At 43.4% G+C, this 12,982-nt stretch overlaps 1 protein-coding gene and 1 long non-coding RNA gene across 7 annotated transcripts in view; one reads left to right on the top strand and one right to left on the bottom strand.

Moving 5' to 3' along the window:
- Nucleotides 1–9,123, bottom strand: part of CDK6 (cyclin dependent kinase 6) — a 235,773-nt gene extending 226,650 nt beyond the window's left edge. For 2 of the 5 annotated variants that reach the window (XR_013523944.1, XM_078342757.1), the window contains exon 1: nt 5,637–6,481. Coding sequence is in view for 4 of the 5 variants with exons in the window: in XM_078342757.1 (XP_078198883.1) it covers nt 5,637–5,869 (233 nt within the window). In the remaining variant the exon portion in view is untranslated. Of the gene's footprint in view, nt 1–5,636; nt 6,482–9,031 lie in introns of those variants that run through there. The other 3 variants (XM_009002454.5, XM_009002453.5, XM_035253864.3) reach the window with 3 other exon arrangements.
- Nucleotides 4,945–12,982, top strand: part of LOC144578366 (uncharacterized) — a 90,609-nt gene continuing 82,571 nt past the window's right edge. For both annotated transcript variants that reach the window (XR_013523946.1, XR_013523945.1), the window contains exons 1-2: nt 4,945–5,106; nt 5,457–9,117. This is a non-coding gene — a long non-coding RNA (uncharacterized LOC144578366). The remainder of the gene's footprint in view (nt 5,107–5,456; nt 9,118–12,982) is intronic.

Below are 12,982 nucleotides of genomic sequence, written 5' to 3'. Positions count from 1 at the left end.
ATACTACAAATGTACACTTGGACAGATTCCTGCCACATGCCTTACAGTCCCTCCAGTTCACCTCTCAAGCAAGAGCAGCTACATGTGCAGCTGGTAAAATGAAAATCACGTATGGCAGCAAACTGGTGATATTCAAGACAATTACCTAGCAGTTCTTGGAAAAATATTCTCTCTGATTGCTGGCCTCCCTGCTCCACCAAACCTAGCATCTCTGGATCATTACTCAAATGGTGACCTTCATGGAAGAATGCTTGTTATCAACCACCGGTACCCGTTTTCAGTGCTGCCTCCTGGACCCTGAACAAAGCTCAACTTCATACACACTGCCTTCTCTTAGCAATTCACGGACACCCAGATATCATCTCTGCTATGTTCTGTTACATCAAGAAGCTCACAATTTACTTCCTATGAAGACAGAGCAACTCATCTGAACCTCATGAGAAATAGCAATAGTGTGATTAGTTCCCTAGGAGGCATGGAAAACACATATTTGCTTATGTGTCTGATGGTTGTTATGCCAACTCATTTTTAAATATTGTGATGTTTATTTCATTAACCAGAATGCTACATAATGTGCCAGAGTCAAATTATGTAATATTTTATTTATCAGACAAATATTAAGCATTTAAATTTTTCCTATTCTTCTTTGGCTAAAAGGAACTCAATATTATTAATGAATTACTTTATATTATTTACCTGTATTATTTAACTATAGCTATTTTAATTTATAATTAAATTAAATTATCATAATTATAGCCCAAATTCCTTAAAAGAAGAATTTGTTGTAATAATACTTTTGTAAAGATATTCTTCAGTATGGCATACTGCAGGATTCAGGAATTTTATGACTTGGTATTCATTTATTGTTATATCATTTATTCCTGGAAAACTCACTTTTGTCTACATATAGTTCATTTTTTCCAAACTAGAAATGTATTCACCTGATTTAACTGCTTCCATCAAACAAACAAAAATTGCTAGTTTTAAGAACAAGTCAATAAGTTTAAAATGGCATGATAGACAAGTTGCTCAACCTACAAAGTGGCTTCCAATCCTAATATCCATGGTTTTACAATGATAGGCTGTAATGAATGGGGTGTTTCCTTCTTAAATAACTTTCCTAAGAAATCATTAGTAGTGAGGCATTTGTTTTTTTAAATAAGAAATAATTTATTTTTAATAGGAACCTATTTGCATAGATATTCATTTACCCATGTCTTGAACATAGGAAATTATTCCCAAAGATACTTAAGTTTGTACAAGTTTTCCTCTTACAGACCACTTTTTCCTTGATTTCATAGAGAAATTCTAATAATTCCATGTTGATAATAGTGTATAAAAGAGATATAACTGCAACATCGCAATTTTAGCATTATCAAGTTCTTCTGTAGGAACAAAAAATGAGCAGAACACCATTGAGAAAATGTTTATTTACTAAACAACCTTGATAAATTAGAAACTTTTCAAGGAACTCTTAGAGACAGAAAGAACAAACATACTTTTAACATACTAAAATTTAAAAGGAGAATTAAACTCCTGCTTTTCCTGCTTTTATTGAAAAGAAGCCCTAGTAGATTATTATTCAACCATACAAATGGCAATTTTATTCAGGATTCCCATGAACTAATCCACTTGAAGACCTGGCTTTAGAGAGTCAAATATGTCATATTTCTTTTTCTCTGTTAACAATTAGGTTTTCCAGAAAAAATCATATTTTTACTCATCTTTTATGCTATATATTACTGAGATCTTTAAAAAAGAGAAAATTAGAAAACTCTCCTTGAATAATCATTAAGCTTTACAGCCTCTTCTTTGGGTTTTTTGTTTTGTTTTTAAAGCAGTGACTAAATATTCTAATAATGATACTTAAACATCACAAGTTTATTCACTGATACGTAATGACGTTTAGTTTCCGGAACCAATACTTGAATTTGAATTGCTTTTACTGTTACACTAATCAATTTAATCTCTGGAGACAATACAGGTAGCACTTGCTTGTATCTTTCTTAGAGCACATGATCTATCTATCTATCTATCTATCTGTCAGTACATGATCTTATCACGTATCAGGGTTATGGTGATCATCCTATTCCTTCAAACATGGGGAGAACTGCTTCAGGAGAGTAGCCTGGTGTGATTTACTCAGGTATCTGTCCCAGTACCTGGCCCCACGGTTTTTAAAACACATGGCCTTCCTAAATCCTTTTTGAATAAATGGAGCTCAAATGTTCACTTACATAGCTATTTGTCAGTATCTCATATAGATCAATACGTATGACCGTAAGGTGAAATTTAATCTTCAAAAAGCACTTGATTCTGATTAGCCTTTTGGCTATGTTGCCTATTCAATCGTGAAATTCCCGAATTATCAGAAATATCAGTTGTTTTATAAAACTGGTTAGGTCAAGTATAACAAAACAAGGCAATTAAAATAAAGATGAGTAAATTTTTAAAGAGAAGAAAGAACTGCTCATCTCATTACAAGGCAAGTTCTACAAGTGTAGAGACTTTTCTAGACTTGTTCATTGCTATATCCTCAACTTCTAGAAGAATCTGGCACAGTAAATACTTCGTGAATGAACAGATTACGGAAAAAGCATGTTATTATTTTACCTCTATTGTTTTTAGTTCAGGCTGTTAAAACGGGATCCAACTGTGCAGTGCAGAAACTCTAATACAGGTTCACAGTGAAGTCTTATTCTGGCAAAGATTCCAGGATTGGGATTACCAAATATAAAAAAAAAGTATTCTGGCTGATCAAGCAAGGGCCTGGAATACATCAAGTGCAGGTAAGGAAGAATTTCAAGTATTATCCCCATGCATGCAGGCAGTACCAGTGCCAGCAATAACAAGTCAGCTTTTCTGGCAAATCCATCAAAATTAAATCTTAAACTTTTGAAAAAACTAATATGTTTATTATGCTCATGTTGGCTTAGAGGCTTAACTATCTGTGGGGAGGGCCTGTAATTATGATCAATTACTTATGACTTGAAGGCATTTATAAAACCATCGGTCCTTTTAAGAAACCATTAAAGCACCAGGCTTAAGACTGTAAAACTAATCCTAGGGGCAATAATAAATCACAGGTTTGGGGACCCAACTTTGACAACTCTCCCTTGGAAAGAAAATAATTGCTGTCACCTGTCCTTATTTCCTGACCTTGTCTGAGCAAATATTAGCAACCTCCAAAATCCAGAATTCTTAGTCTGGCCAAGCAAATCATGGGGACCAATGGTACAGAAGAGAAGAAGCAGGAAGGAAACAAAAAGGGAATGAAGATCTGTAGCTCGTGAGGGTGACATCATCAATAATTTCCTCAAGTGTCACTGAACTTCATGGCTCCCGATTGACAGTGTTTTTTGACATCCTACAGGCTTAATTATCCTCAAGTACTTTCTTGGTTCCAGAGCCTGTAATGTCTCAGTTTGAATATGATTTGTTCTACAAAAAAGTCCGGTGAATGAATCCCTTCCTGCAAAGTTGCTCTATGGCAAGAGACCCATGAATCTGCTGAAATACAAACAATCCTTAGATATCTGAAATGCTTTTAAATTTACAAAGTGCTTTCACATACATCATCTCAATTTATTCTCATGATTTTAAGAGGTAGGTGCCATCATCACCACTTAACATGTAAAAATAATTTTAGAAAACAAGGCCTTGGTCTTCAGTTCACAAGTATATCTTCCAAAATTCACAGTACAGAATCCAACTCATGGGTCAGTTAGAAACATCTAGAAACACATCAATCTCAGGAGAATAAATCAAGAGAAAAAGATGGATCACACAAAATCTATCAGCACAATGGCAAAAAGTGTTCCTCTGTTTTAAGAATGGCGTGAGCTTTGTAAACAATAGTTTTATACAGAGGTGCCTCTGTAGTACCTCTATGTTGGAAGGACATTATTTATTCATACACATGATAAACACTCTTAATTGGACACTCACAGGTGACAGACAAAATAAAACAAGAACTTTTGTCTTAAAATTGTAACGGTGGAATTCATCTTTTGGGATGCACTTAGCTGATTTCTCTGGGAAGACAACTGAGTTACAGGGGGCTAAATGTACCCTCCCCTTTTCCCTCCAATATCACAAAGAGCCTCCGAAAGGTATTTTGCTGTTTTTAACAAAGAAAATACACACTAAAGAAGTCATCTATAGCTTTTATATATAATATCATCTTCCAAAAACACTCATTCTAGCAGTCTCAGTATCTTTTGTCCTTCCTTTCCTTTCTAGCTAAAGCAGAGGTATAATGTGGTCCTATCTTTATAACCATTTACTACCTTCTTTATGTATTTATGATTCTTTGATGCCTTCTAGCTTGAGTCTAACTGCATTGGGAACAAAGCACCACACAAATCACCAGCCTGGGATGAGAGGAGACAAGTAATAACCTCCCAGGAAGATTCTGTAGACACTTAGTCCCTCTGAGTCTGTAGAGAGTTTGGTATTTCAAAGGTCAGTCTTGGGTCTCTCCACTTTGATGACTAATGTTAAACTGTTTGACTTTTTACAAAAATATTTAGCTGTGCTTATTTACATAATTTCATCCTCAGTGCACACAGTAGGCATGTATTTGTTGGACAGAAGCCCTAGATGGATGAGAAAAAAGATCTTTCGCTACACATGATCTCGAGTCGAGAAAGGTAAAATCACAATTCAATTTGTAGAAGTTTCTAGGCATTCCTTTTCAATGCATTTCTGTTTAAAAAGGAAAAGGATGACACAACCAAACAATGTCAACCACACAATGGGGAAATTCCAGGATCACTAAGAAAACACCGTTATCATCCTAAGTCACACATTTTCATTTAATACTGGTTACCACACAGGAGAGACTAAGAACTACTGTTTCCCCACCCACTAGCACAACCCATCTGGGAAGAGCATGGGCAGAACATTTATGATCTAACCATACCACATCTTGGACTCACATTTAACCCTTTGGAGAATTAGTCTAGAGAGTAGTCCGCCCAGAGATACGGGGATAACCGTTTTGGAAGAAATTTTTACGACGCTGTTTGAATTTGGGCATCAGCATTCAAACTCCTTAGACCACCAGGAGTCATTCTTGTTATGAAATTTTAATAAAGAGAAACTGTGAGTATGATTGGCAAAATATTCTGATGTTTTTGCATCTTCTTAACCTGATTGACACTAGGCTCCACCCATAAAATTCTCACTGATTATCACACCGCATCCTCATTCTCCAGTCTCACTCTTTTAAAAATTCCCCAACTGCATGGCCAGGAAAAACATGCGGGGGCTAGCGGGGCATGTCTCGGGTTGGCTTATTCTGTCCCTAAAACGCACCCCCCCCCCTCCCACACACACACCCCAGACCCTCCTTCAGGGCGGGCTGGGAGAAAACACTTCTAAGTTGTACTGCTGTGGGGAAGCCTGTGCACGTCACGTTTTCTGACTTGTCTTTCTGCTCCCCGTCTGGCAAGGTCACCGGCTCTGGCTCGCGGCTCTGTCACCAAAACTTAACTCACGCTGCAAGATCAACAGGTTATGCCAGACCTCCCCAGTCGCCCTCTGCCCCAAACCTTCCTGGGCCTGAGGATTCCCGGCTCGGCCCTCTCCGCCCGCGCGGCCCCAGACGGCTAGGGCGCAGCTCCCGGACTCACCTGACCACGTTGGGGTGTTCGAAGGTCTCCAGGTGCCTCAGCACCGCCACCTCGCGGATGGTGGAGAGCGGCATGCCCTCCTCGCCGGTCTGCACCCGCACGCGCTTCAACGCCACGAAACGGCCTCCGTTCTTCAAGTCTCGGGCCTTGAACACCTTCCCATAGGCGCCCTCCCCGATCTCCGCTACGCATTCGTACTGCTGGTCCGCGCGGCTCAGGCCGTCCTTCTCCATGCCGCCTGGACGCCGCCTGGCGCGGCGCCGCTGGGACCGGTGGGGGGTGCGCTCAACTAGCTGGCGGCCGCTGCTTGCCTCCTCCGGGGCTCCCGGGAGCTCGGTCTTGCTTTTTTTGCCCCCCTGCCGGCTCAGGAGCTTGGGCTCTGGGACTCTCGAGGCTGCGGAGGCTGGATGGAGCGAACTCCCCGCGGGGCTGGTGCAACCCTGGTGCCGCCGCTGCGAAACTCCGCCTGCAGAGTCGCCGCCACCGCCGCCGCCGTAGAAGCGAGCCGATCCCTCCTCTTTCCTCTCCGAAGCGAAGTCCTCAGCACAGACAGAGACGATTACATAGCATCTGTCCGAGCGTGTCTCAGTCCAGAATCATTGCACCTAAAGGAGGAGACGGGAGGATAAGAAGAAAGTGCAATCAGACAGCCCAGAAGCCTTCCTCGGGGTTCCTCCAGACTCCCCTCCTCCTCCTTCACGAAGCCTCCATCGCTACCCTTCGCGCGCTCCTGCCCTCTCCCAAGCCGCTTAATTCTTCCTGGTTCCTCCGAGAAAAGCGAAGTTACTTTTCTTTCCCTGCAGGGCTGAAGCCGTCTTCGCGCGGAGAGGTTGCAGGGGCCCCTCGGGGATGAGCGCGCGGCGCGGGACGCAGTGGAACGGGAGGGGGCGTGCCGAGCAGCCCAGAGTGTGCCGGGAGCGCGGGGGAGGGGAGGCGCCGGGCACGTCAATGTCACGGCTTAATATTTATCCCTATATCATTGTGTTGCGCCGCTACGCTCCCCACCTCCTGAGGCCTGAACGTGCAGGGAGAGAGGGTCCAGGGGTGCCAGAGGACCTTCAGGGGTCGCGCGCAGCTGGAGCGGAAGGACTGTGGGTCCATCCGTGTGGGGCCGCAGAATGCGGGTGGGGGTTCCCAGGACCCTGTAACCCGATGCTGGGAGTGTGCGAGAAGGGGTGGTCAGACATCTGCTCAGAAATTGCTTCCTTTCTTTCAACTTTCAGTTTTTCTACGAGGAGACATTTAAAAACGACTTGCACACACAAATGGTCTTTTTGGGGTAAAGGAGTCCCGGTTGGAAACGAAATTCTCTCTGCGACTGGGAGGAGGACCTCCCTGGTGGAAACCTTGGGAAGACCAGCCATCTGGTCTGGGAGGGTTGGGGCTACTCGGTGGTGGGTGAGCGAGAGGCCCTGGGGGAGGGGAGACCCCCTCACCCACAGGATCCCGAGGGTGGCGTCACCCACAGGATCGCCACACTTTCGCTTGTCGTCTCCTTAAAAGATAACTTCAGGAAGACGGTAGCATAATCGCGCCCGGTCCTGAAGTTTTAAGCTGATTTCGACCTGAGCAAAACTCAACCTCCCTTTCAAAGGGTGGGGGGTGGGAGGTTAAATCCTGCGCCTCCAGGTAAGCGAGAAGGTCTGTGTCTTTGGGGCTCGGACTCGCGAACCTCTTCCCACTCCTAGGACCTCCCGGCTGTAGGTAGCGGAGGCGGCTGCCCCATTCCACCTCCGGCTAAAGGCCAGGTCCAGTCTGCAGCCAGACGCCCCCGGAGCCCTGTGAACAACAAAGCGCCAGAGAAGGGTACCCTAACCTTTCCTCCCCACTCAACAGCTATCTGGGACCAGGGGGCCTCCCTCCCCCACGGCCACCGTGGCCTCGTCAGTACTTTCGCCACGCCGGCCGCATGTCTAGAATTCCCGGGGTACCTCGGAATTACCTGGCCCGCAACTGCTGGCCCGCTTGCCTTTTGCCAGGATTTAAGCAAACGGCACGACCCCACAGTGGGCGGGTGGAGTGGACCGCGGCGAGAGCAGAGATTCTGGCACTCACTCCATTCAGAACTTAAAATCCGAGCAAAGAGCCCCCAGGGACTGCCGGGGGTCTGAGCCAGGTCGAGGGCCACACAGGTAGCCGAGGAGCCGCCACTGGCCGCCCAACCCGCCTCTCCTCCGTTCCCCCATCCCCCTCCCGCTAGAGTCTAGCCCCGGGCTCCGCAGCGAAGGAAGCGTCGAAGGACGTCCCACCCCCACAGGGAACTGTGCCTGCTGCCCCCGCAGGGCCCCGCACGGCCCCGGCTCTCCCCCTACTCGCCCCCCAGAAGGTCGGCCTCGGCGGATAGAAACGGGAGCAGCAATGCCTTTCCCCCCCCCTCCTCCACTTTTTTTTTGTTGTTGTTGTTGCTTTCCCACGCTGGCTGAATGTGACTTGACCCCATTTCAAAAAAGTTTGACATAGTGCTTCAACATTTCCGCATTCCTCCGCGACTACAAAGGCTGCAGCCGCCTCCTTCTGCTTTCTGTCTCTGCTCTCTGTCTTCACACTCAATGAAATCCTTCATGCGCCTCTCCCGAAGCCTGCCAAGCACCGCAAGGGTCGCCACCAGCACAGCGACAAGAGGCCACACCGGGGACCGCGACTCCCGCGTGTGCGCACACGCAGATGCGCCCATGTGCACACGGTCGGGCGCGCTGCGGTACCAGGGTTGCTCACCGCGGGGCGTGTGTTTAACTCCAGTATTTAAAAGTATAAAAGTAAACTTGGAAACTAAAGCAAACGTGCGTCTTCGCGGGTCTCCAAGCCTGGGCACTGGCCGGTTGCGTGCACTCTTCTGTGCATAACACGCCCGCAGGAAGCCTGCGTTAACATTTATCTCGTGGAGGGGAAGGTGGAGCCCACACCCACACCTCAGCGAGCTGGAGGGGGAGCTTTGGTGGGGGAAATAGGGGGATGGAAGCACATTTTCCAGCATGGAGTCCCCAGAGGCAGTGCATTTGAAACCCTAAATGTGAATTATTATGTGAGTGTCCGAGTCGAGTTCCAGTTCCGTTGGAGAAACTGGATGGGGAGTGTTCTGCGTGGGTGTGTGTGCGCATGGATACGTGGAAGCAGGATCTCGGTGTCGTGGGTGTCCCTAGCATGGGATCTCCCCTCTCATCAGGAGATTCCTCTAGCTCCCCAAAACTGGCCCCCGTAACCAACCCCGTCTCAGTTTGTAAGGGGTTAACCAAAGCCGATTCCAGGGAAACACGGGTCCCCCCCCACCCCACCCCACCCCGCCACGCTCCACTTACCCCCACCCACAGTTATGCCTCGGACCCGGGCCAATCTCTCAGATCTCCCCCGGGACCCCCCACCCCGCAGCCCACCCACCCGAGCGCACGGCTCCTCACCTGAGGGGCCCAGTCGCGTCGGGCCTCCTGAGGAGGCTGCGAGTGTCAGTCGGCTCTCCGCACGTGTCCACGGCCTGGCGGAGCAGGTAATCAGACTCTGGGGAAGGAGTTACCAGCACTCTCCGGCGAGGGGGTGGGCACAGCGGCAGAGGGCGGAGGGACGGCGGAGGGCGCCGCCCGCGCGACTCGCTGGGGGCGGACGGGGCCGCGGGGATCCGGCCGGCGCTGGGGGCCCCAGCCGGGGAGGCAGCGTGGGAGACCGCGCGGGGGAGGCGGGGACCCACGAAGGCAGCTCTGCCAGAGAGCCACCCCTCGGCGGGGCTGGGGGCTCCTGGCGCAGAGGCAAGCTGGTGTGCAAATTAAAGCTTTCCGGAGAAAGGGGAGGCGGCCGAGCCCCGGCAGGGCTCTGAGCTCCAGGCTCCCCAGCTCCGGTCTACGCGTCGGGGGCTAGAAGGGCGCGGGGCGGAGGCGGGGGAGTTAAATGAAAATTTCCGGCTTTCACTGAAACTGGAGTAGGGGGATCCCGCTACTAAAATAAGCTGCGTTAGTGGGAGAGAGTGGGGACGTGTCGGGAGTCGGCGGAGTTTCCAAACCCAGGGTCTCCAAGAGTTGGGGTTTTGACAGGGTGAAGTGGGGGTTATCCTCACTGTGTGACGTGGACGGATGGGAAAAACAGAAAACAACCAACAATAATTATGAGGGGCCGATGGGGGTGGAAAATACCAATACTTTACAAGAAACTGAAAAATCAGACCAAAAATTAACTCTTCTCTATTAAAAAAAAAAAAGTTTGGCAGGATGCCTTGCAGAAAAGAAATACTAATCTGTCCAAGCACTTTTCACTTTCAGCATGAGCTACATTTGTTTTGTTTTCCTTCGCTTCCTTTCGGCCTCACAAAGCCCTATATTTTCCTTTTAGAGGATATGGTTTGGAAATTATCAGGCACTCTTATGGTTAACGATCTACTTGAAGGGGCTGGCGGGTTCACAATTATTAAGTGGTCAGTAACTGCTGAGGGTTCACTAACGTATTTCAGAGGAGCTAAAAAGACTAAAATGTAGTGCAAATAATAGAACTGCAGATAGTAGATACATACACACAAAGAGGGGTGCTCAGTTTAAATGCATTATTGGAATTCTGAAATTTGAAACCTGGTAAGAATGTATACTTTACCTGCTGAGAAACCCTTGAATACAATTATTTTAGATGAAAATGAGATTTTGGACAAAAAAAAAGTCTTTAAAACTTTCTACAATGGAGTAAAAGAAAACTTGAAATAGCTGTCTTTTTGGAAAGAATTTAGTGTTCTCCAAAATCTGTATCTGTAGAATACTTGAAACCCTTTAAAACATCTAAAAGCAAAACTTTTCACAAAATTATTTACTTCAGTTCTTTGTAGAAAAATTAAAACCCTGCAAAATTCTGTTTTAGTTGGAAATACTACTTCTATAAATCTTTTGACTTTAAAACCATGTTATTAATCTCACAGTAAATCAAAATTTTGCCTTTATAAAATTGATTCTATATTACAATGTGAGGTGAGGCTAGGGAAATAAAAATTGATGCATTTCCAGTAGCACATATTTTGCAATGCATTATAATACATTTTTTCTAAAAAATAAAGGTGAAAAATTGTATGTCTTTAAGCTTAAGATAATTCATAAAATACATTTTGTGTTAAGAGCATATGTAAAGCTATTTATAATCTCACATACCTTATAAATTGAAGAAAGCAAATCATTAGATTTTATATTTACATAAAATATTAGATGACTACAAATCACTAATTAGACTTTAAGCCAGAGACACAAATGGGTATCCTCCATTTTGGTACTTGTTCACACTTATTTACTTTTTAAAACAAGATTCACTTGCTGGTAATTAACATGTTTATATAATCCAGAAATAATCGCCAGTAAATAGGAACCAGCACATCATGACTAGAATTTATTTGAATAAATCATTTATTTAAAAAATAGCTACAAATATCTTTGAAATTAACAGAGAAGTGTCTTTTCCACACTGGGTTGAATTTTTAATTTCTGAATTTGACAACAACCATTGTTAGATCAGAAATTCCATGATTTAGGTTACTAGAAGATGTGGGCAATGTAAAAAACAATGAAACTTTAATTACATATGTTAATACTGAGTGTTAACTCTCTGTCCTTTTTTCCTGTTATTGCTATCTTCTGTGTTAATTTATTATTGTTCACTCTTCCTGGTTATGGTTCACATTAAATCCCAGTTGGTTAAAGCTTCAGACCCAAGGAAGTTTTACAATTGATTGTATAAAATTAGTAAATACCAGATTATTTTTGTTTATGGATAACTTCTGTTGTGGGTAACAGGTTATCATAACAAAATTTGTTCAAAGTTTATGAACTGTGAACCAAATTCCAACTTCTTTGTTTAGGAGTCTTATGAGAATGAATATATAGGACTCTAGAATAATGACTCCAACCAGTATTTTCACACCACATATCAGATATTCTAAAGTTGCAAATCATCTTACAGGTATTTAAAAATTAGAATTCATGGACTTATTTCCAAATATGGTGGTGTAACTTACACTGAAAGACTTATTAGTGTCACATAAGGAATGTGTTTCATGTGTGAGCATTTGTATATCAAATATCTGTAAAGTTTTGTTTTCACTTAAACAAACATAAAATTTTAAATTCTGGTCTATAATTTTTAACCTTGTTAAGGAAATGAGTAATTTATTTTAAAATAATAATTGCATGATGTATACCTAAGTCTAATTCACTTCTGATTTATATTGGTTATTTGAGTTTATAAAATACATTTTTCAGAAACTCAGAAATGAGATATTTCTATAACCTACTACACATTTCTAGTTTAGCTTTGAAACAAGTTACCCTACTTTTTAACCTGATTTGTGTGTTTGTGTAAATGTTCTTTATTAATTATGAAAAACTATAATTTAAACAGAAATAGGATAATATAAATGCAGTGCATTTTAATGCATTCTTCTCCCCTTTCTCAGGCATTTCTAAGATATTTTCTTGGGTTTTCCCTTAAACTATATTATTGAAAGTTTTCTAAATGTCTTAGGAAAAGTTAATTGTATTATCAACTTTTTGCTTTGTAAAATTCTGAGCTTTAAGTGATTTTTAAAGCTCAGTCTTCTATTTAAATTATTTCTGTCAATTTAGAAATGATCTGGATTTTTCTTTTTTTATTGTTTCATGTGATCTATTGGATTGCATATGGGCAGTGAAACTTGAAATGATTTTGATATCTGCCATGAGAGAAAAATATATATATAAGCTAGTAGCTTATAACATTTAAGCAGAAAAAAAACCCAAAACATTATTATCTTTTGGAACATTCTGCTTCCATTGGTTCTACTACTCTATAATTTCCCTTGTGCAACATGTCAGTACTATGTTCATATTTGTATAATTGCCATCGTCTTTCAAAAATTTTCCCTTTTGATAGACACCCATATCTTCTTTTTCCTGTGTGTGTGTGAATACCTGTATGTTCTTGGCATATCATTATATGTTTGAAACATGTTCTTAAGATCCTTTCATCATCTATATTAGAATTCTGAGTAATCAGAAAAATATGGAAATATACTTACAAAAGAATGTGATAATCACATTGAAATACCTATATTTTCTTTCTATTGACAGTGACCTGTAATTTTCACTGGCTTCTAACATTTCTTTTCTGAGATAATACTTGCATCTCAACTGCACACATGGCCTAAAAATTGTGTTGCCATAGCTGCTTTTGGTTGAGCTAAAAGGTGCGTACATGCTAGATCACTCAGTTGGAGCAGCGAAGGTATAATACAGTGGGAGTGAACGATGATAAAGTGGGATCTTGGAGGTAGAAGGAGGGACAAAGAAGGCACCCAGGGAGAAACTTCTGTGAATGGCCTGGCAGCAAGGACAAGTGAAGGAAGCACATGCTGAGGT

Source organism: Callithrix jacchus, chromosome 11 (assembly GCF_049354715.1).
Source record: "Callithrix jacchus isolate 240 chromosome 11, calJac240_pri, whole genome shotgun sequence".
Lineage (NCBI taxonomy): Eukaryota > Metazoa > Chordata > Mammalia > Primates > Cebidae > Callithrix > Callithrix jacchus.
The sequence above is the reverse complement of the archived record's forward strand: the minus strand, read 5'-3'. Positions and strand labels throughout refer to the sequence as shown.